Here is a 23,470-nt window from a genome sequence, read left to right as displayed (position 1 = left end):
ACAACACATCAAACAACCTCCAGTAAGAGAGAAAAAGAGAAACTTCTCCATACCTTCTGTAGTTCAGCTGATCCTGCTCTTCCTCCGGCGCTCCAGCTACAGACCCCCCAGCTCAGCCTCATCCGGGTTATGTAGAGCCCCGCCCCCTCCCCCGCTATATCACATTATACCCCATCACCGCTAGAGGGAGCCCGCGAGGGAGTCCTCAATGCATGGAGCTGAATGGAGCTAAACAGCTAACACTCTCATTTAAAACACTGTATAACTACTTCTCTGGGGTTTTCCTTTAATTTTACAAAGTAGACCAAAGTATTTCATTAAAATAGGAAAGAAAACATGCCCCTATATTTCTATTTTCTAAAACTAATGTTTTTTATTCAGTAGATTTACTAGCATTACTGCTACTGATGCTGGAGTTACACCCAGAGCTCGTTTAAATTATTAAAACTGCAGTTTAAAAAGTGTTAATAATTATCTCTGCGGTGATGAAACAGTTATAGTTGTTCTGTTTTAAGGAAATTAGTAAAAAAAAATATTCTATAAAGTATCAGATGTTTATAAATTATTATTTTGCAAAATAATTTATAAACGTTTGATACTTTTTAGAATAAAAAAAATGTTTATAGGTTTTTAGACATTTCAGACTCTGTCAAGTGGCTTGAGATTCAGAGCAGATTCTGAAGTGGGTTTTTCCTCTATAGAGATTGCTCCTGTACAACTCCAACAAACAGCACTTACTAATTACTACGGAAAGATCAGTGCTGTTGTGACATTGATTCTGGTAGAATTATTTTTTATCTAAATTTCATTTAAAATATTATAATTACATTTTCTTTGCACTTATCTTCTTGATGTCCTGCAGATTCTTGAAAAGGAGATCGTACTGCAGCAGATCTTGTTTGTTGCTCACCTTGTCTAAAGTCTTACTATTTATGTATTCTGAAAGCTTTCCATAAATTGAGGTCATTCACAGCTCCTCCCTGTAAAGTCACTCTCTGACATCACAATGGACCATCCTGATTTCTGTATAGAAGGGTACTTCACACTTGTAAACGCATTTTAAACTTCATATTCAAATATCAGTTTAAAACTAATAATTATAAAATACCAAGGGTTTGTTTAAGTTTATTTCACCCCATTCAATGTTTAATGCATTCATTTAAGTAGTAAATCTCGTTTTATTTGGTGACTTTTTTCTAATTTAATGGGGACAGCTGGGTAAACATAAAATTAAAAGGATGTTTTTTTGTGTGTCTTGTTCACATTTTATACATCGGTGTTGTTTGGGGTCAATTTGACCCCAGGCTATTTAGGCTTTAAAAAAAAAAATCAGAATTTGACACACAGTTGTGTTGAATGATATGAAAGTCATAATGAAATGCAATTTTATAATCTTAAAAAAAAATAGATCCCTAAAATAACATAATTATAACTGTATTAGTGCAAGAACCATTAACAATTCATGTGACAGGGGGGCGGGGAAAACATAGTGGAAATGCAGAGATATAAAAGGTTTCACAGCAGCTTCTAAACCAGTTCTCTATGTGTTCTGTCTCTCTCTCTTTCTGCTCTCTCTGTCTCTCTCTACTGAAAATGACGTCTAAGAAAAGGTTTTCTCTCAGTGAGGATTTCTCACATCTCTTTTACCATGACAGAGACATAGAGGAGAATGTGTCTGAGAAAAAGGAGGACTTTAGAGAGGATCCTGATCATAATGAATCCTCCTCTGATGAGAATGAGCCCTTTACTGTAGTCTCTCAACCAATAGAAAACAGACTACCTTCCTAAAGTAAAATCTTATTATGGTCTGTCTCCCCACTTGAAGAAAATGATAAACTTAGTGCTGCTAATGTAATCAGAATAGTTCCAGGTCTCAGCAGATACGCTGTCAGCTACGTCCAAACATAAAATCAGCATTTGAGTTCTTCAGAACACCATCAATCTAAAAGGATAAACTACCGTAGACGATACGTTTAGAGGGAGGTGTGTGTATAGAGGGAGAGTTGGAAAGACTTGGATTTAATCCCACATGTAAGTCTACATTGTGTTGCTCAGTTTGGAGAGTACAAGTGAAAAGGTGAAGAAAGAACAGGTGTTTGGGCTGCAGATGCACTTGTTGCAGACTCGTCATCCATTTGTGATACTCCTGTTCTATGAATGGTGACGGAAAACTTTGCAGGGCTTTGTCTTTTGACAGTCATGTCTGCCCTTGTGTGAAATGCACCAGAAGAAATGTTGAAACTTGGATCATTTTTTGCATCAGCTTCACAACAGACACATTTTGTGAAGACAGAAAATGGGGGAAATGTGACTTTGTGTAGTTTCTTGTATTGAGATCCATAAGAAATCCATCTTTCCTGCAGATTGTGAGGTAACTTTTCAACAATTGGATTAACACCCCTTGATGTGTCCAAGTATGAAAGTCCCAACAAGTAGCCTTCTGACTTTGCAGACTCCAGTTCAAGCAATAAATCTCCAAGCTCTCTAAGCTTTAGATGATCTTTTTTGCTGAGTTTAGGGAAGTTTTCAATTTTGTCAAGAAGGGCCTTTTCAACAACTTCAGGGGATCCCTAGGTCTCTTCTTATCTCTCCCAAGCTTTCTTGAGACCAATATCAGGATACCTGACATGCACAGCTCGGATTCTCTTTACATACTCAGCTGACTGATGTCCAAGCCACTTCATCAAAAGATCTAGTTCCTCACTTGGAGATTGGCATTTAAGAATGAAGTCTTCCAAGCCCATTAATTTTCTGGGCGATCGTCGAACCTGAGGAGCCCCGAACTTAACAGCTCACGACGGATGAGGAATTTGGCTGTACTGACCTTTAAACCTCATCATGTGATTTAACTAGCAAATCAGACAAATCAGGAACAGCAGTGCCATCTAGTGGCTGAGATATAAAACAACAGTCAGAACAACAGTGTAAAATGAGTTTAATTATATTCAAATAGGTATTAGGTTAATGCGGAGAATTGGTAAGTCAAGGTAATGCACTTTATGTGGGTGTATTTAGGTTTATTATTATTACTATTATTATTATTATTATTATTATTCAAAAACTTAAAATATACAATTTGGTAAACAAAGACACTTTAGTAAACGAATTCCCTAACTCCCTAACCAAAGGTCTCAGATAGCCCAAAATGTGTCAATCTGTCTGTCTAGTCGCCCTAATAAACCTACTTATACCGAGAAATACCTAGGTCGGGGTATTTATTCGTTACATTTTGAATGGGGAGCTATGAGGAGAATGACACTCGACTTTTGAGGGGGTTCCCTATCTCACATTGCTTCCAGATTTTGGCTGAACACAGCTATGCAGGCCCCATGTAGGTCCGACCTATGGAACTATGCCAAACATATTTAGATTTGGATCACAATTCCAGTATATAAGACTACACTGAAATATTTTGGAATCGGGATGTTGAATGTTAAATGATTTGACCAAATTAAATAAAGCCCAATGCTGCAAGATTCCTCACAGATGGGGAAATAAGTCTTTTAAATTGGAAATGGCATGGTGTCATATAGGTGTGATGTAGAATGCTGTCCAATTCCAATATTTTTCAACAACAAACACGCATATGACTTGATAGTTTTTTAATTTATTAAAAATGAAAAACTGCACAATTCAATTTGTCATTATAAATATACATTACAGTACAGGTACAGAATGAGTTGTGGTGCAGGGTGAAGTAAAGTGCCGCGTGCAGTGAGTTCATATGAGATGGCAGAGGGGTAGGTTGTTGTCCAGGAATTCAAGTATTCAGCCAGTCCAGTCCAACAGTTTCGCCTCCAAGTCCCTCGTCACTGAGAACACTGTAGTCCCAAAGTAGTTCCTCGTTGACCTGAATGTCCGTTAGCGCGAGGAAAATGGGATGCCATCTTGTTCCCTCTGTGAGTGGGAGTTTGAACACGTGTGGCTTCACATTTGGACTTCTCCTTGAATGGTTCATCCAACGACCAAACGTGTCCTGGTGTGGGTGACACTGGCATGGAGAATGTTGGGCGTCTATGCAGACCTTTTCCCCACGTCCCGCAAAGAAGAAGACGTAACAGGCTTCGTCGAAAAGCTGTTGCATTCTCCGATTACCTTCTTCTTGGGTGACGTACTCTCCATGGTAGTCGCAGACCACCTCTCCCTTGGAAAAGGGCATTGTCGCAATCACCCCTTCAAAAGAGAATAAGACATAGTGGTTAGGGTGGTACTATTAAAAAGAATTAATGGTAAGGGTGGTAATATTAAAAATGTTAATGGTTAAGGTGGTAATATAAAAAATGCAAACAAATATTAAAATATGACACGTTTAATAGAATCCTGGCATAATATCAAATGGCCTTACCTTTGTTCTTTGGTGGCCCAAAGTCTTTCAGGCAAAGTCCTTTCCAAGACTGTTCCTGAATACGGCGGATAATGTCTGGACTCTTGATGTGGTCCTTTACGGGGAGCCAAGACTTGACCACATCCATGGCGCTTGGACAGTTGGCCGACCAGTTCTCAGCACGGAGCAGATGGTATACCCTGGCCTCTGAGGGGCGGTTCCTGAACTTGCACTTATCTGTGAAAAAGAGAGAGGACATTGTAGTTGGTTAGAACGTGAGCATGTGACAGAAATACAGTTATGGATTATTGTATTACTTGTGTAATAGAGTATTATTACTTGTGGAACAGAGTAGTAATAATTGAGTTTATTTGTTATCACTTTTTTTTGTTTTAATTAGCTTGGAGTCCCAGTTCCTCTGCCCAGAGGGTGGGTGTGTGGCCATTGTTGACAGCCTTCAGCGTCATTATGGCCAGCACCACCCTTATTTGCTTGTAAATATTTTTTTTTGTACATATATTTATGTAAAACAAATGGTTCTAAATTGATACTATTTTTTTCTTCTTCTTCTTCTTGCATCTTATATGTAGATAAGACTTGTTGCCCAGAGACCGTGTGTTGATAAAAGAGAGAGGAAGTCATTACCCAAGATATATTGGATGCGCTGTTCCCGCTGGACTGTCCTCCATTTGTTGTGAAAGTAACGGAAGGATTCGCGATCAAATCCACCGCTGACAATTTCCTCACATGTGGGTGTCGTGGCATGAACAGTCACCGGAAACAGGTCAAGAAAACTAAGCCAGGTGGACTTAGCCCTCCGCTTCCTTGCAATCGAAGAGGATGAAGGGGAGTGGTCCCTCTTTGGAGCCTGTGGCTGTCCAGTTGCCTGTCCCACAGCATCTGAGCAGGAAGGCTGCTCATCATCCCCCTCTTCAGAACCTGCAGCAGAGCTAAAAGATGGGGCGAGTGTTATAAAGACCAATCCATAAGTAAAAACAACAACAGTGAAAAAACAACAGCGTTTGTTATATAAGATGCCTTGCTTAAAATTACCTCGGCTGGCAACTGCTGGCAGGGGCAACTGCTGGCAGGGGGGCAACTGGGGCAACTGCTGGCAGGTCGGTCCCTGAAGCCTGTGGATACCTGTGTTAAAAAAAGACACACAATGTTATTATAAAGCTATATGTGGAGCAGTGCTTTTTAATGAGCCTTTAATCTGATGGACTTACAGTTCCCATAGCCGCTTCATATCATTAGGTAGATTCACCACAGGAACTCCTTTCTGGCTCAGAAAGAAGATGCCTCCATCATGAACATCGGGACTGGACTTTTTGACACTCCATGACCTGATGTGAGTGAAGTACATCTCCAGCCACTGTATTGAAACAAAAAATAAAAAAGGAACATTGTTCATTTATTGTCTTTGACAAACTACATTCAAAACTGAATTTAAAATTGTACATCTATAATATATATATATATATATATATATATATATATATAGTACATTTTGTACCTCTTCATGTTGGGGAGTCAGGCTGATGTCAAAGTGTTCAAGGAAAATGCCACTGGTTGATGGGGTTCGAGAAACCCAATGCTCTACCTGTATGGGTGAAAAAATTATATCTTCATTAGCCAGTTTGTCTTTATAAAACATTTTAGAGAAATGCAAGGCATTAAGGACAGCAAGAAAAGCTACCTTGAAGTTCAGCACATCACTCTCTGCCAGTTGATGCTCCTTCAGGAGTATCGCCTCACAGACATACCGGAACAGTGTCTGCTGACTCTCTTCCACCTGTTGTCCCATTCTCAGTCTACGACTGATATCGAGGACGCCAGATTTCGCTGACTCGAGTACTTGGTCGTAGTCAGGCGTTGAAGATCTATCATGAGAGATAAACATGAAAGACCGAAAAAAAACACATTAGAATATAGACATGAAAATAAATATGAACTTGTAACTAACAGTGCTATTTAGAAAGTGCCACTCACTCGTCAGCAGCAGCCAAGTCCAAGCGAGTGGCCATGGGCACGTTCGGACTGCTAGCCCTCAACTCTCTCAGGAGAGTAATGGCTTTTATCCTCTGTGCCGTCTGGATGTATCTCTCCCTGGCCTGTTCGGACAGGTCCCGATGGCAGCTGGTCAGATGGCGGTCAAGACGAGTCTTCTGATACCCACATCCCGGAACAGGACACGGAGATGTCAGGATCGACACTTTCTGATTCGCCAGCTGAATCAGGATCTTCTTCTCCTCTACGTTTTCCACGTGATGTACTGTGGAAAGGTACGCAGAGATGGAGGACAGCATCTTCTTGCAAACTGGACAGGGAGCCATCTGAAATAAATGAGCACATTTTTAAACATAGGACAAATAAATTGTGCTATCCAGCGCTTTGGAGAAGTTGAAAAGTGTATTTTACGCCAAAGTGCCAATCAATAAATAAATATATAAGTTAACCGAAACTCATGACAACAACATCTTTTGAAACACACATTAACTTATTGCCAATCCATACCTTGAGTCAACCTGCTTTCTATGGTGTACAATTTAAAAAATTGTAAAGCTAAAAACTAGCTGTAACTATAATTACATAAGGTAACTTGCATTTTGACGTTTTAACTTGCCTGGTCAATTCAGCTAAATTTATTCTGCATTTTCTGTTTAGCTAGACACCAGTTTAAGGATAGCATCATAATCTATTAGTGCTAGGTAAATTTTACTCACCAGAGCTTCTTGATCCTTGATCAGCAACGGAGAACAAGCAGTCGGCAGTGTAGCTTCAGCGGTGTGTTCCTGGATCAGCAGCGGAGATTCAGCAGTCTGTTCCTCCAGTCTGTAGGGAAAGAAGTGAACTAGTGAAGAAGTGTGCTTCTACTTATACCTGTATAACGGGGGGCGTGTTCACACCTCAAGTGCTTAACATGTGAATAGCTGATGGGTCCCTAAAGTGTCCTTACGAGGCTGCTGATGGAGGAGGGCTGATGGGTCATTAAGTGTTCTTAAGAGGCTGCTGATGGAGGAGGGCTGATGGGTCATTAAGTGTTCTTAAGAGGCTGCTGATGGAGGAGGGAGGTACTCTAAAATTTGTAAGATTGGGTTTTAAGACTTTTAAAAGACAAAATTTCTTTAAAATTACAAGTTTAAATTACAAGTACTACTTATATAATATACAAATAATTCTACAGCAGGTTGTTATACATCTATTAACATACAAATGAATGCAACTGTTGAATTTAAGAGGTAACTAATAAGGTAACTTGCATTTTGACGTTTTAACTTGCCCCGGTCAATTCAGCTACATTTATTCTGCATTTTCTGTTCAGATACACACCAGTTTAAGGATAGCATCATAATCTATCAGTGCTAGGTAAATTTTACTAACCAGAGCTTCTTGGTTAACACACCTCCTAACTCCCCAACCAAAGGTTTTAGAAAGCCCAAAATGTGTCAATCTGTCCGTCTAGTCGCCCTTATAAACCAAAACATACCGAAAAATACATATTTACCATTATTCAAAAACTTAAAATATACTCTTTTGTGAACAGAGACCATTTGGTGAATGAATACCCTAACTCCCCAACCAAAGGTTTTAGAAAGCCCAAAATGTGTCAATCTGTCTGTCTAATAAACCTACTTATACCGAGAAATACCTAGGTCGGGGAATTTTTTTCGTTACATGTTGAATGGGGAGCTATGCACCTCAAGTGCTTAACATGTGAATAGCTGATGGGTCCCTAAAGTGTCCTTACGAGGCTGCTGATGGAGGAGGGAGGTACTCTAAAATTTGTAAGATTGGGTTTTAATCTTTTGTAAAAGACAAAATTAGTTTTAATTCAAAAACATGAAATATACACTTTTGTTAACATAGACACTTTGGTTAACACACCTCCTAACTCTCTAACCAAACGCTGGCCCTTATAAACGCACTGACGCAAATAAAGCTAAATATCTCGGCCACAGTAAGTCCTAAAATCACCAAAATGTTATGGCTATATCGGACAAATTTTACAATGTTAGCTATCATCCATATAAATAGTTAATTTTATGTCTGAAAAAAAAATAGAAAATCTGAAAAGCGCCTAAAAATGTTCCTGTTTTTTACCATATTTTGGCCATTACATGTTCAATTGAATAATTAAAGTGTCTTAAATGAATTGTGTAAAGGCTTTTAAGTAATATTAATTCATAGAATTGACTCTGAGTTATTTAATATTGGAGTGATAAGCCTTCAAATGTGAGTATGTAATTTCAGGCGGAAAATGGTAAAATAGGCTTGGAGCTTAAGAGGTTAAATAATCGTCTAGTACCAGGTCACCAAATATTAAAGGAATGTTTATCAAACACAGTGTTTGTGATAAATTTAACCCCATGTCCTCCAGATTCAAAATGTATATTTGTTGGCTTGTTTGTCTTCTCCAGATAGCCATAATTGAAAGCATATATCCTGTTTAACAAGCCATCTTTACAGATGAAATGTTCAAATAGCAATTTGACCTCATATTGACCAACCCCTTCCACAATATCATGCATGATGTCAACAGCATAATTTTCTGCAATATTGAAATATTGCAGTGTATTAAGTATGCTATTTCTCTTAATACCAAATGAAGAGGGCAATGTTTGATCATCGACCAAGACAACATAATGCTGTTCATTCAGAACAGGTGATCTTAGGGTTAAACATGAGTCATCTTCTGAAAAAATCAACTGAACCAAGGATTTTTCTATTAAGAAAAATCTGCAAAAAATATTTAGATTTCACATACCCAAGAATGCTATGCATGCCCAAGTTATCACCAGTGTACCACCTATGCAAATGAAACAGCAACCCCAGTAGTCTCTTATATTTTCAAGTCCCTCACAAGAGGTAGAACAGTGATAGCAGACGAATGTTCATTAATGTAGAATTCACCATGTGAGGGAGATTTCTAAGGATAAAGTAAAGGCAGCCAACTTTATGTATCCCTTTTTTTTAACCTAGATGATTTTCACACTCAAAATCATCAAAGTACAATTGGATTTGGAGTAGGGTTGTCACGATACCAAAATTTTGACTTCGATACCGATACCAACTGTAGTATCACGATTCTCGATACCAAAACGATACTTGGAAGAAAAAAAAAACAATAAAAATATCTGAACATAAAATGTTTATTTTTGACTGAACTGGATTGAACACTGAACAATCGGTGCAAACGTTTTTATTCTAAAATGAAACATTTGTACAAAAAACAAGTTTCGTTATTATAACCTTAACTATAACATAATTATCTAAACACTTCCTAAAAACTAAAACTAAAACCAGAGGTAATGGTAGCCTGACTATGTGAACCTGACGGGCGGGCAGAAGTTAAGTTCTGAATAAGGAAAATAAAGAGACAGAAGAACATTACAATGTTATGTTCATTTTAACACTCACTTCTCCGTTTTATTAATCAACCGTTTACCGTTTTTAATAAGCCCATGTTCAGTGTAACGATCAAGCAGGCTACGTGCCTGACCACAGATTTGCGAACCACGGGTCCAAAACAAAACTCCTGCACACTCCTCTCCGTGTTAACGTGATTTACTAGCAGTCGCTAGTAAATCTTAGTAAAGCTACAGACAGAGTGTATCTTGACTAACTCCACTAACCTGTCGACTTCTCAGCTCTTTGTAGAGATCAGGGTGCTTGTCTGCTAAATGAATGAGCGAAATATGATCAGAATTATGTTAAATAACACTGTAACATAGAAGCAGAGAACTATTATTTAATTAAAATGATTTTTAAGAACAGCTAAACACAGTGCTGCAGGTCAAACGCGGAGGCGTTCACGTGCGAGAGAGAGACACAGAGAGCGAGAGTGAGAGAGAGAGAGATTTGCGTGTTCTGATGTGAGCTACTCACAGGTAAAGGTTCTCTTTGATCTCCTCGTGCTCATATTCTAGTCCCACACATAATTCTGCAGCTCCCTCAGTGTTTTCTGTCGTATTTTGCGGTTAGCGCGAGCGCTTACAACTAACACCGCGGACCGCGAGGTGCCGAATCCGCTACTGAATCCGACTCCCGCTTCGCGGACAGAATCGGCACAACACCCCCGCTGTACAACTGCGGGAGTGAAAACAGCGCTAATAAAGTAGTTTAGTTTCACTTTCAGTTTTCGTTATTTTATTTAAAAATAAAAATATCAATAAAAAACAGATGCCTACATCTCAGACTATGTTCCCACACTTCACTCCTCGCGCCCGTTTTGTCCACAAGTCGCGGACGAGAGACATCTGTTATTTTAGCCGTCGCCATTCTACACTCGCTGCTGCTCTGCTGGCTTGCGCGTGAATCGATTCATTTGTTCAGAACACTAAGTTTATCTGAATCCTGCCACACCGACTGCTGCGGTGTGAATCAGTTTTCTTATGAACTGAATCAAATCGCGCCTACTAATTTGACTCATTTGAAGCTAGTGACTGGGCTATATACAGTATCGAAAGCATCGAACGCTAAAGAACCGAATCGTTTGTGATGACGTAGTATCGAAAAAGAATCGAACCTTCGGTACACCGTGCAACTCTAATTTGGATAGCACTCTTGTTTCTTGAAAAAAGGTTATTTGTGAAGTAGCTTCCATCACAGAAGTCCTCATATTTATCAGACGGCTCATATTTGGAACATATCACAAATATTCTCATTCTTGAACATGAACCGGAGTGTTCCCAATAAAGGAACATGTATATGAACTCGACAACAACTGGAATTTGCTCATAGTTTATAATTCTGCTATTAAGTCTGCTATCATACCTTACTCCTAAACACGGGTTAACAGGCTGTACTATATTCCATTTTTCCCTGATATATATTGATTATTTGTTCCATTTGCTATTGGAATTAAACTGGCTAAAGGGATTGTCCACCCTTTTATAAAACTGTTGTATGGCTGATCTGGAGGGATCGTCATCTGAGAGTAAGTTCAATACTTGTTCCTGAATATTAGCTTGCATATCCCCCACAAATTCCTCTAAATTCTCCACTGTAGAAAGAACTACAGTATTTGGTTCGCCACTTCCTTAAAGTTTGGCCATAATGGAGACACACATCTTAATAATAATATATTATATACATATCCGATCACAATGTTTGGCAATCACACTAATATTGTATTCCAAAAAGGAGCCTTACTTTTGATACAGAAAGTAAGAGCAGTCAATTTTTTAATCAAGTAAACAATAAAATGTGTAGTGTGTAAGTTATTGTACATTTTTATATTAATAATTCAGACTATCTTTTTCACTCACTCTACACATAAAATATTTAGATCAGTTAAAAACTCTCTTGATCCATGAGAAGTAACACTATTAGACAACCATACGTGACCCTCATAATCCAAATTCATGTAAACAAATAAAACATTACAAAACAGGTAAACAGATTTGTATTCTCACGCATTCATAAATCACTGCAGTGTCTGTGTTCCACCAGCAGATGGTCTCCAAGCTCCACCAAAAACATCTCCTCTAGAAATCTGACCAGGAGCAGATAATAGCAGCTGCTGAATAAAATCATCTCAACAAACAAAAGAAAAAGTTAATGTAAGAACTTATCTGGACCTGTAATATATTCACTTGTTTGAACACACCACACAAAGCTGACAAACAACAAGTCACAAGATTATTACACACAAAAAATAAGTATTACATAGAAAACTATTACATTAAAAATCCACACAAATTCACAAATTTTATATTATATTGTATTATATACAAATATTTAATATTAATAAAGTAAATCAAACAATTGCGTCAAGGAAATTCAAAACACGTCACCTCCTGCCTTAGACAAACACTAAAACTTTATTCTTACAAAAAAAACCTGTCATAAAACATTATTTTAGTATCTGTAACAATGTTGTAAATCAGTGCGTAAGAAACTGTGTTGAGTGCGCACCGCATTTCCGCAGCGTGAGGCTATTTTTCTAGATTTTTTATCTTGTACACTACTTAGGGAGCCTAATGAAGAAACACCATGTCTCCTATAGACATAAATACACATTATTACACACAGTATCAGCCACCAATATCAGGGTAAGAGCTGTTATTATTAAAATAAAAGCTTAAGTGAATATATGTTCCAGTTAATATAGAGTATTTTAAGCTGAATGTAAAATAGGGGACCCTTTAATTCAGCAGGTCTTGTCTCTGGGGGGCAGCGAAGTAAACAAAACTTTAATTTCCTGAAAAAACATTTTCTTTCAAAGTCAAACGAGCGCTGGACTTTAATCTACACAGATTTCTCTCCTTAAAACTGATTATTTGGGTGAGTAAAGCTCTTAGATTAATTTACAGTAAGCTTAGATTTCCACAATTTTGACTGAAATGGCTGAAAATAGAGGCCGCTACGCTAGCTAGCGCTTAGCTACCTAGTTACAAGCCATAGCAACCGCTCACATAGCCGAGTTCTAACACCACTGTGGATAAATACACTAATTACAATATAAAAGACACACAGGGGACAGTATGAACACCTACCTGCTGTTTTACTGCTGTTTTTAGCCTCTTTAATTCTACATGCTAATCGCTAAATTAGCTTCAGTCACCTAGCTTAGCTAGCTAGCTCAGAGCAGGTAGAAAACAAGCTGCCACTCTAACTTACCTGTGTCTGGTGACCCGTGTTGTGTAGTAAAACTAATATATTATATTATATTAACTATATATATATATATATATATATATATATATATATATTGTAGCAAGGAACAAATTTTTTGACAAAAAAAAGTTTTAATTATCTGGATCCTAGTTTTATAATTTGCAATTTTCCACTGATTTAATTTATTTTCAACTTCCAGTTAATTTCAGCACATTTATATTTTGTTATAAAGTCCTATAATTTTTATTTGATTTTTAATTGCTAAGTTCAAAAATAGAGGAACATTTCATCCCATCCAGATGTCTTCTGTTTTATCCAAATTGAATTTTGCTCCTGCTACGTCTTAATAAATTCTATAATCCTGAGCTCTTTCTGATTTCTTATGATTACTGTGATGTCGTCATCAGCAAAGTCTGTAAGTTTAAAATATTCTTTACCTAAGATATCAATTCCTTTAATTCTGGTATCATTTTTAATTTTATTTAAAGGGGACTAACTGCTAACACACACATAATACTGCACTTAAAGGGCAGCCTTGTTTGAGTCCTCTATGTGTCTCAAATTCTGTTAAAATACCCTTTAGCATTAATTTCATATAATAACTTGATCTTATGGAGGAAATTTGGTGGAAAACCATAGTGCTGCAAATCATTCCATAAATGTTTCCTGGACACATAGCCAAAAGCCTTTTCCTGATCTAAAGTAATTATATAAAATTCCTTATTATTTAAATGTATTAATTTATTATAAATCAAGGTAATCACACATTTATAGAACAATTCATTCAGTTTTCCATCTCTAATGCCTTCATTAAAATAATTTTGTAATAAACTATAATAATGTCTTATAACATTTCGGAGGTTAACCGTCTGGTCCTGGAGTTTTCCCATCATATAAACCCTTAATTACTTCAACAATGTCTTCCTTTGTAATTGGTTGATATTGATGAGAGGTCCTCTGCTTGTAATTTTGGACAGCCTGATAAAATTGTGATTTTTTTTTTGTTTCCTTTATAATTTTCTGCTTTTCTTTTTTGTTTCTATTACATTCCCATGCTCCTCTCTAATCCCTTTAATCATTTTCATTTCTCTTGTCATTTACCCGTTTAATAACATTTCCCGTGTTTCCTGAGTAACTATTATCCATACCTGCTTAAAGTGGTAAATTTAAAAATGTTTATTCATCTTAGACATTTCTGACTTTAATTTAAAAGATTATCTTAATCTTCTATAGTTTTATCTCCTTTGCTTTGAATTTCCACATATTCTGCTGTACGTTTACTGTAATATTCATTTTGTTCACAATTAAAGTTTTCACATTTATGTACCAGAAACATTTTAATCCCATAATTTTGCATTAGAATGGGTTTAAACTTCCACGTCTTTAGTTCTTCTGATTTTTAGTAATATTTTTAGGCACTGTGTGTTTCCCTTCCAGAACCCCCGTTGTTCTCTGATTCCCAGATTTAATTTTACATGAGTTCAGTTCTATAATTTAGGACCTTTATATCTTTAGTAACATATATTCTATCAATGCGTGTTTTAACTCGAGAATCAAAACGAGGAAAGTCTCTCTCAAGAGGAAAAAGTTCTCTAAAGGAATCTTTTAGCCCATGTTATACTTATCCCAGTAATTTCCCTTCTCCTGTAATATTAACTGTATTATCTGCAACCCTGTCTTTCAGACAAGTCACTACTACAATACTACAGGCAAAACCTACAGACAGGATTTGATAAGAATTTTAGAAATTCTATTTTTATTTTCTAAAAGACTTTGATGTCCAATATGTGGTGTCAGGAAAGTTTTGGGTATACTTTTACATTTTTGATAAGGTAATAAAAAAAATGAAATGCTTCCTTGTATCTTTTACAAATTTTGCACCTTGTTTTTCAAGACCCTGGTGAATCAGGAAATGTAGAACATGACTGATTTTATATCACCAGCATCCATACACACACTGTAAAATCCAAAAATAACAGGTTTTTTTTTTTTTTTTTTTTTTTTTTTTTACATTTTTGTCAGCATTTGATGTTCTCAACCGGAAGTTAAATAATGGAAATAAAAGACTGGAGGTGAATTATTGTTTCAGTTCAGTTTAAACCCTGATTTATCATTGTGCTCTATGTAAAACTTAAGATACAATGTTTTAGAGCAGGGGTCACCAACCTTTTTGAACCTGAGAGCTACTTCTTGGGTACCAATTAATGCGAAGGGCTACCAGTTTGATACACACTCATGAAATTACAACTTTTCTCAATTTACCTTTAATTATATGTTATTATTAATAATTAATGACATTCATCTATGTGAAGACACATATCAATATGCAACACTATTTTTATAAATCTCTGCAATTGTTTACATTTTATATTATATTATATTATATTTTAATATAATATTACATATTATATTACATTATATTGTATAATATATAAACTATAGGCTATCTCTAAGCTAATATTAATCTAATATAATCTAAAATTACACCAATGCAACTGTGATTTAAAAAAAAAAAGAATAGCAACAAAAATGCTATTTTTAGACCAGGTCTGCGGGCTACTCATAAGGTCCTTGCGGGCTACCTGGTGCCCGCGGGCACCATGTTGGTGACCCCTGTTTTAGAGTGTAGTGCAGTGTAGTGGTGCAAATCGCATGAAAATGAGCATAAAATTGTATCTGTATAAAGGGGTTATCGTCATTTTCTTTTGATTGTGGGACCCGTCCTTCATATTTCTCCACTTTCTGATGATTTTTTCTGGACCAGTCGCTGTCTGAACTTTCATCTGAACTTCCATCTGAATTTGATTCTTCACCCTCTTCATAAAGCTCCTCTTAAGACACTTATTTTTTCCGCTTCTCCACTCTGGACTGATTTAGACACTTGCTTTTCCTCTATGATCTTGATAGTGTTGATGATCGTACCTTGAACTTGCATCTGTCCTGTCTCTATCTCTGTAAATGCCCCGGATTCTGTGTGTTTTAGATCACTTGGTCTTGGAAAGCCTAGTCTTTGCTTGAATTTGTTGGCGTATGATTTAGGGCATGTGAAATAGTTGTGTCCCACGTCTGAACACAAAGTACAAATGGCAGCGTTGTCTCATTCCACTCTAGTCTTAGAAAGGAACCACAGGTTATTTGTTTAATCCGCACTTCACTCCAGCAGCCACAATGAACAGAAACACAGACTGCTGTTAGGCTCCACCTCCAAATGAGTGAACGTACACAAGGCAGTGATAACCAATCAAAATAATCATTTAACCAAATGAACCACAGCACCTTTACGTAGTTTCACTTCATACCACGTTCCACGATTATCCACTGGTTTAACTGCAGGCTTCAGAATATCACAGCAATGTTAAATATAGCTCAGAGTCATAATCAGAGATGTGTCCAGTCCAGAATTTTACAAGTGTCTTTACATCCATGCTGGTAGAGGAAAAAAAATCTTTCCAGTTTTGCTGGTTGGTAGAGTAAAGTTGAGGGAGAACATGGAGAGCTTTCTCCTGTATTAAAGCAGATCTCAAACTCTCTTCGATTAGACAGACTTATGAAGTAGTAGATGTCTTACAAAGTAATGAGACTGAAGACTGAAAGAGGAGCTCACAGACATGATCACGGCTGGGTGCTTCTCCTGATCCAGAATCTGATGAAGCGGTCGCTGTAGGCTCTGCGTGACATTAAGTTCTCTAAAAAGTGTCATTTTAATAACTCGATCTTGAGCTGTGTAAACATTATGAATTATACATTTCTTGTTGTTCTAAAAACAATCAATATAGATTGACCTTCCGGGAATCAATTATCTGTAGTTAATTATTTCAAACAATTGATTATAGAATAATAAATCAATTCCATCAGCTTTACATTCTCCAATAGAAAAGAAGGAATAACCATTATCCCACATTTTTGGGGGGATTTTCTATATCTTCATATGTATTTAGTTTCGTTTACTGTAAACACAACACACCAAATCTCTGCTTTTTTTTTCCTTTTAAATATACTTAATTTCTTGGGCGCCGAGTGGTCCAGCAGTCTAAAGCGCTGCCGGCGAGAGCAGGAGGTCGCCGGTTCGAACCCCAGCTCATGCAGCTTTGCCATCAAGCTGCCGGCGTTAGAGGGAGCAAAATTGGCCCTGCTCCCTCTGGGTGGGTAGATGGCGCTCTTTCCCCACATCACTCCTATGGTGATGTCTGCAGCACAGGGCGTCTGTGAGCTGATGTACCGGAGCCGAGCCGCTGTGCTTTCCTCCAAGCGCGCTGGCTGCTCGGTAATGCTGCATCAGCAGCAGCTCGAAAAGAAGCGGTGGCTGGCTTCACATGTATCGGAGAAAGCATGTGTTGGTCTTCACCCTCCTGGTGTGTTGAGGTATCACTAGTGATAGGGGGAGTCCTAATGAATGGGTTGGGTAATTGGCCGTGTAAATTGGGGAGAAAATGGGAAAAATTTGAAATAAAATTAGAAAAAAAAAAGCTTAATTTCTCATTCCTGTTCTTTTTATACTGAATCCCCCAACATTGCATAGTGCAATATTAAGTCAGACAGAGGAGATAAAGAAATGTTTATTTCTTTTACTTTTTCTTAGTGTACTGTTCATTCGGCTTCTAACCTCCTTTTTTAGGTTGTCCGATTCCACTGGAAGAACCAGGATCAGCATGGAGATCTGAACCGGGCCTGGATCAGACCTGGACCTGGTCTAGATCAGACCGGCTGGAGAACAATCAGCTGTAACAGATCAATAATGCTGTAAACTGAAGAGAAATGCGCAGATATAGATTGATATTTATTGATCACAGTGTAGTTTATGCTGTTTAAAGCGCATTACTGCTTAATGTGGACTTTGATCTGTTGGGGAGATAAAAACACGGAGCTGCTATAAAGGCGTGTTTATATGCAGTAGCGCTGTTCAACCAGCAGGGGGAGCAACGGAGCTCAAGATCACGTGGTGTGTTAGTGTTTTAAATTATACTTAAATAATCTGTGTATTCTGATTCAGTAACATTATAATACTATTATTCAGGAAATTCTGATCCTCTGCTTTTGTGTAGATCAGGTTAAAGGATTGGGCATGTCAGGGGTTTTCATGGCCTTTTCCTGTGCATGTGAATAGAGTTTAGATCGGCCCCAAAAAATCCAGCTCAACCAGAACCCGGGCCTGACCTGGCATGACTCATAAACTGTCATTATGAGTCTGATTAAAACCCCACATTTCTTTAGCACGTAGAGTTTAAAACCTGTTTAACTACAATTCTGAGCGGCAGGTGCCTGTATTTCCTCATATCATCAAAAAAGTTTTCATTATCTTGTCTGCTGGTTCACACCCCCACGAGTTGATTAGCGCACATATTTGAGCAAAGTGCAGAGTTTTTAATTTTATTCATGAGGAGCTGCGGCTGCACACCAATGGAGGAGCTCACGTGTGCGCAGTGCACAGGCCAGCAATGAAACTAACTATAATTTCATTATAATGATTATATTACCATTCTAACCTGTGCAACATCATAAATATCACTCATTTGATTTGTTACTTTGCTGTACTGTGATTTTTACACAATAGAATTATATTCAAATAATTACTAGCATTGAAAAACATCACAAACCATTTTTTTTACTCTACATGAACTCTACTAAAGACCAGTGCTATAGATACTCACTGCTGTATTCTATTTGTTTGGATTTATGCTGCTTTTCTTGGTTCTCGTGGTCAGAGATACAGTTGCTGCTTCACTTGAAGATGCTGCAGCTTCAGGGTCTTTTGCTGTTAAAGTAGAAGTAGCTTTTTAATCTATTAAATATCTCTCCCTGTGGCTGAACTACACCAAACCATTCAACAAGTTCGACTTAAACATGTTTTATTTTGCAAATAAATTAACTTTGTATCATTCTGTTAACGCAACATCTTAAATTATATTTTCTATACTATTTACATATCCTTAAAATAATTTTACTTTGCAGCACTGCTGCCCCACAGGTTGAACATTACTGATGTAATATATATAGTATGAAAAAGAGAAAGAGAGAGAGAGAGAGAGAGAGAAACTGTGAGACAAGGCTAATGTATTATATACACACACATGCATTATAAATGTAAATGTCAGATGTAAAATGAATTACTTCACACTGTCAAAGTCCAAAGAAGAGTAAATATCACGTTTGATATTTTGTATAATGACACTAGAAATTGTACATATGATGATATATTTAATGGCCAAATTGCACTTTGGGTCTAATTCCCAGGCAATAATCTCTTCGTTCTCCTCATTTTTCCTTTTTTTCTCCTAGATTATGATGTCATATAGTTGCACTTCTCAAATGTCCTTTTGGTTTTCCTAAATACTTTTTCTCATTAATGTGAGATGATATTAAGTAAAACGTATTTGATAAAACAATTTTAACTGATTGATAATTGATTTGTGATGTGAGACTGTTGACTAGAATAACGGCTTGTTGTCTGTTTCCTTTAGTGTTTCATCCTGATTGTCAGTAATTCATTTCACCTGCACTCCTGAACAGGTAAACCTACTGAACTACTAAAGCTGAGGTGGTATAATAAGTGCTGGTATATGAAATTCAATATATTCTGCTGGAGATCATGTTTTTGTGGAGCTGGTAGAAAACACCAACCTCTGCGGATTCCCAAGTTATTCACTTCATGTATATTTTCAAGTAGATTTGTTCATGCTTTTATAAATGGAATCATGTTTAAAATAGTGTTGCTTAAAAATACATTGTCATCTTACAACAAACTAAAACTGGACTTTATTGAGAATTTAAGTGACACACCAACACAAAGTAACACATAATTGTAAAAGTGAAATGAAAATTATACATTGTTTTGAATATGTTCATCAAATAAAAATCTGAAAAGTGTGACGTGCAAAAGTATTTAGCCCCCCTATATCAATACTTTTTGGGGTTTGTCTCTACCAGCTTTGGAGTTTTGCCCCATCCTTAGCTAAAGCTAAGCCAGGTTAGCATCTGTAAACAGCAAGCTTAATGGGATTATTTCTAGTTCTCATCATATCAACACCTGGTTTGGTCAATTGTTAAATGTGGTAAATCAGGTGAGCTGCTGATGGAACTGAACATATACACATGCTGGCTGAGGGCATACAGTAGAAATCTGGAACTACACTTTGTTCTTCAGCTTGGCTCACAGGATATAACATACTTAAGAATTCCTTGTTATTTTTTACTTTATGTATTATGTTTATTTGCATCTGTTCAAATCATATGTGGTGCTTTTTTCAGGTAAAACACTCATATTTCTGAGATAAATGGATTAGTGCTTTTGTGCCCAAAACTTAAAACAAAAATGCTGTATATACTACTTCCATAATGTCCCAACAATTTCTGATTTGGGGTTCTAAAAGAGAGATGAGACTACATTTAAACTTTTAAGCTAGATCTAAATTTCAATCCTCATAACCTGATTTGTCTTGATTTGTAGTACTACTTAGCTTTTAAACTGAAAAGTGGAGCTCTCTTTTTTGAGCGCTGGATAAAGATGGTTTATTAGTTACACCTTTACAGTGTGAATCTCGTTCAGTTCTACAGTGTAATTTTTATTTAATTTCAAGTTTCAAGATGATACATATAAACCACAATAGAAGACAGCATAAAAATATACATCATACATTCCTACAGTTTTTAGGTATTTCTTATTCAAGAAATTCTAAGGATTTTAAAAGTGAAGTAAATCAAGTAAGAAGATTTTGGTATTGATGTCAAGTATTTACAACAGTGAATGTAGTATTTACTTAATAAAATAATAATATTAATATTATACTCTATATAAAGCCCAGTGTATGAAAAAAGAAACATTATATCACCAAGGTTCATATTCACAGAGATGTTAGTTTTCTTCTTAAAAAAAGAAGAAAAGTCTTGCCAGAATTTAGATACAATGAAACATTGAAAAGAAAGATGTGATACTGATTCACATTCTGATTGACCAAAGGAGCATTAAACACTGAAGGGGAATGCTCAATCTACCCACCTCTTACACATGTGATCTCACATAAACTGTGTTTTGTAGCAACAACATCTGTCCCATCTCTTCCAAAACAGGGCAGATCATAACAGAAACAGAATCAACCCCTCAAAATTAGCTCCTTTTTTGAATACCAATCTTTGCTAAACTTTGCAAAAAACATCACCTGCTTCCACTGTATATAGTTGCAAATTCACAAATAATATACACATTTAGAGATTCGACCTGTTTGTGTATTTGAGATGTTTTTATAATGTATTTATTTATACAAAAAACTTATAAATAATACATATTTAATTTAATGTATGGTTTAAACTACTAATTAAACATAAGTTTAAACATAATTTGGTAATAAAATGATTTAAGCAACCACAAAAAATCTAAGGAGCCACTTGGGAGCCGGAATTTCCATCGCTAATGGGGTAGTTCTGGTTCACCTAAACTGATCAGGGTCAGAGTTACCTCCCTCAGCGAATGCTATTGGCTGATGTTTCCAAGGTTTGTAACGGACCGCCATCTCCCGGAGCCGGAGAAAGAAGGACAGCAGGAGAGTTAGCTAGCTGGCTATGATAACATCCAAACAACCAGCTCTCCGGCCCTGTCTGCCCGGGTTAGCGCCTGCGGGAAAACAGCGCCGGAGAGCCCGGTCGTTGTTTGGATGTTAGCATAGCCAGCTAGCTAACTCTCCTGCTGTCCTTCTTTCTCCGCCTCCTCCGGCTTTCTCCGCCTCCTAGGCGGTCCGTCACAAACCCTAACAATATAAGCCAATAGCATTCGCAGGGGGAGGCGACCCTGACCCCTGAACAATAAATATATTATCTATAAGAAAATCTCATGAATATGTGGTTTAACAATAACATTTTGTTCATTCACCAGTTACTTATAATCATAGTTTAAACTCTTGTTAGCTGATGAGCACCTCCTACCTAAATCGCTGCACATACCTGTTATTGATTCCCGAAAGAATATTAAGAAGGTCTAAAATCAGTTGATTAATTTGATGCAAAATTTGAAGTATTTCTATCGCTCTTTGGTGTAAATGGGTGAGACTCTGTATAAGATCTTCTATTTGGCCACCGACCGCCCGCAGTCTCTCCATTACTAAAATAACGGAAAACCGTTGAAATCATTTAAAAATAAGCAACTTAACCCCTCTCCACAGCCTCCTGTAATAATAAATATTATAATAAAACATGTTAGCAAATTGTTATTTTACTAAGACATTTTAATAATAATAATAAAAGTTGTTGTTGTTGTTCTTATTATTATTATTATTGTTATTATTATTATTATTATTATTATTATTATAATACAATGCAATAAAATACGAATGTGAAAAAAATATATATATTTATAAAATGATCAGCCTTTGACAGATAAGCACTTGTATAATGATTACTGATTTACAAACCTAATTTCTTACCTCATGAGCTGTTACTTTGGAACAATAAATATGTTATGTGTAAATCTCATGAATATGTGGTTTAAAAATAACATTTTGTTCATTCAACAGTTACAGTTAATGATATCCATAGTTTTAACTTGTAACCTGATGAGTTCCAGGGTCATTCCTGGGATTGGGTGCCATTGGACCCCAAACCTTTTTGACAATTAAATATTATTATACATTTTTCATGTTTTTTTTGTGGTCAAACTCATTTTTGGCATACAATTTGTAGCATTAATTTAAACATTTTCATGAAGTTTCTGACCTAGGATATCCACCCTGCCACAGACATAGGCATAACATGGAAAGACATATGGTTTAAAATGATGTAAAAAAACCTTAATTGATTTAATTTTATTTAATTAAACATCCCAACACTCTTTAAAAACAGCAGCACCTGCTTGTGTACTAAACCCATCCCAGAGCCATATGATAGCAAACCCTTTAAGGAAATATCTTTATGACCCTTTGTTGTTAATGTATCAAATAAAATTTGTCTTTGTGAAGAATGTTTTACACAGTGTAATAGTATATGTTCTGGTGTCTCCCTGTGTGTGCAGTACCGGCAAAGCCCTGTGTGTTTGTGAATAAGATGTAATGTAGAGTTCCGCGTGGGGGAGTGATGGGGTTAAATATAAATCCGCAAAAAACAGTTAAATGTTAATATAGGTCCATACTGTTCTGACCACTGACTGATCCAGAGAAGTATCTCTTCTGGACTGGTTTGACAAGCAGAGAGGTCCCTGACCAATGAGTTCAAAATTAATTAGGTTATTTGGAGCAAATGAGCAAAACCAGAGCAAAAATATAGTTTACATATGTTTAATATTTACTAATTCTATATACAGTCCCCTCCAAAATACTTGGAACGGCAAGGCAAATTTCCTTGTTTTGGTTGTTCACTGAAGACCTTTCCGTTTAAAACTAAAAGATGGATATGAGACAAGAGTTCAGAATCTCAGCTTTTATTTACTGGTATTGTCTTCAAAATATGTCAAGTAAATCTGGATTCATCACCGTTTGTATTACACCACACCATTTTATACATGAGCAAAAGTAAAGGAACAAACAAAGTTGAAATGAATTACAC

General features: G+C 36.7%; 2 protein-coding genes across 4 annotated transcripts in view; one reads left to right on the top strand and one right to left on the bottom strand.

The window, feature by feature from the left end:
- LOC125801328 (zinc finger protein 239-like) overlaps window positions 1-23,470 on the top strand; it is a 157,917-nt gene that overhangs the window by 77,394 nt on the left and 57,053 nt on the right. The window lies entirely within an intron of this gene.
- Window positions 3,588-7,821, bottom strand: LOC125801135 (uncharacterized). Of its 2 annotated transcripts, XM_049477310.1 has the most exons (10): window positions 7,709-7,821; window positions 7,051-7,159; window positions 6,317-6,660; window positions 6,024-6,207; window positions 5,841-5,927; window positions 5,554-5,699; window positions 5,378-5,467; window positions 4,970-5,274; window positions 4,346-4,561; window positions 3,588-4,173 (listed from the first exon to the last, which is right to left on the bottom strand). In XM_049477310.1, the coding sequence occupies exons 3-10, from the start codon at window positions 6,658-6,660 to the stop codon at window positions 3,761-3,763; spliced, it is 1,785 nt and encodes a 594-aa protein (XP_049333267.1). In that variant the 5' UTR covers window positions 7,051-7,159; window positions 7,709-7,821; the 3' UTR covers window positions 3,588-3,760. The 2 variants fall into 2 exon arrangements, with proteins under 2 accessions (XP_049333267.1, XP_049333268.1); XM_049477311.1 differs by lacking the exon at window positions 7,709-7,821 and having other exon boundaries at window positions 7,051-7,401.

The sequence above is a fragment of the Astyanax mexicanus genome, chromosome 4 (genome assembly GCF_023375975.1).
Source record: "Astyanax mexicanus isolate ESR-SI-001 chromosome 4, AstMex3_surface, whole genome shotgun sequence".
Lineage (NCBI taxonomy): Eukaryota > Metazoa > Chordata > Actinopteri > Characiformes > Acestrorhamphidae > Astyanax > Astyanax mexicanus.
The sequence above is the reverse complement of the archived record's forward strand: the minus strand, read 5'-3'. Positions and strand labels throughout refer to the sequence as shown.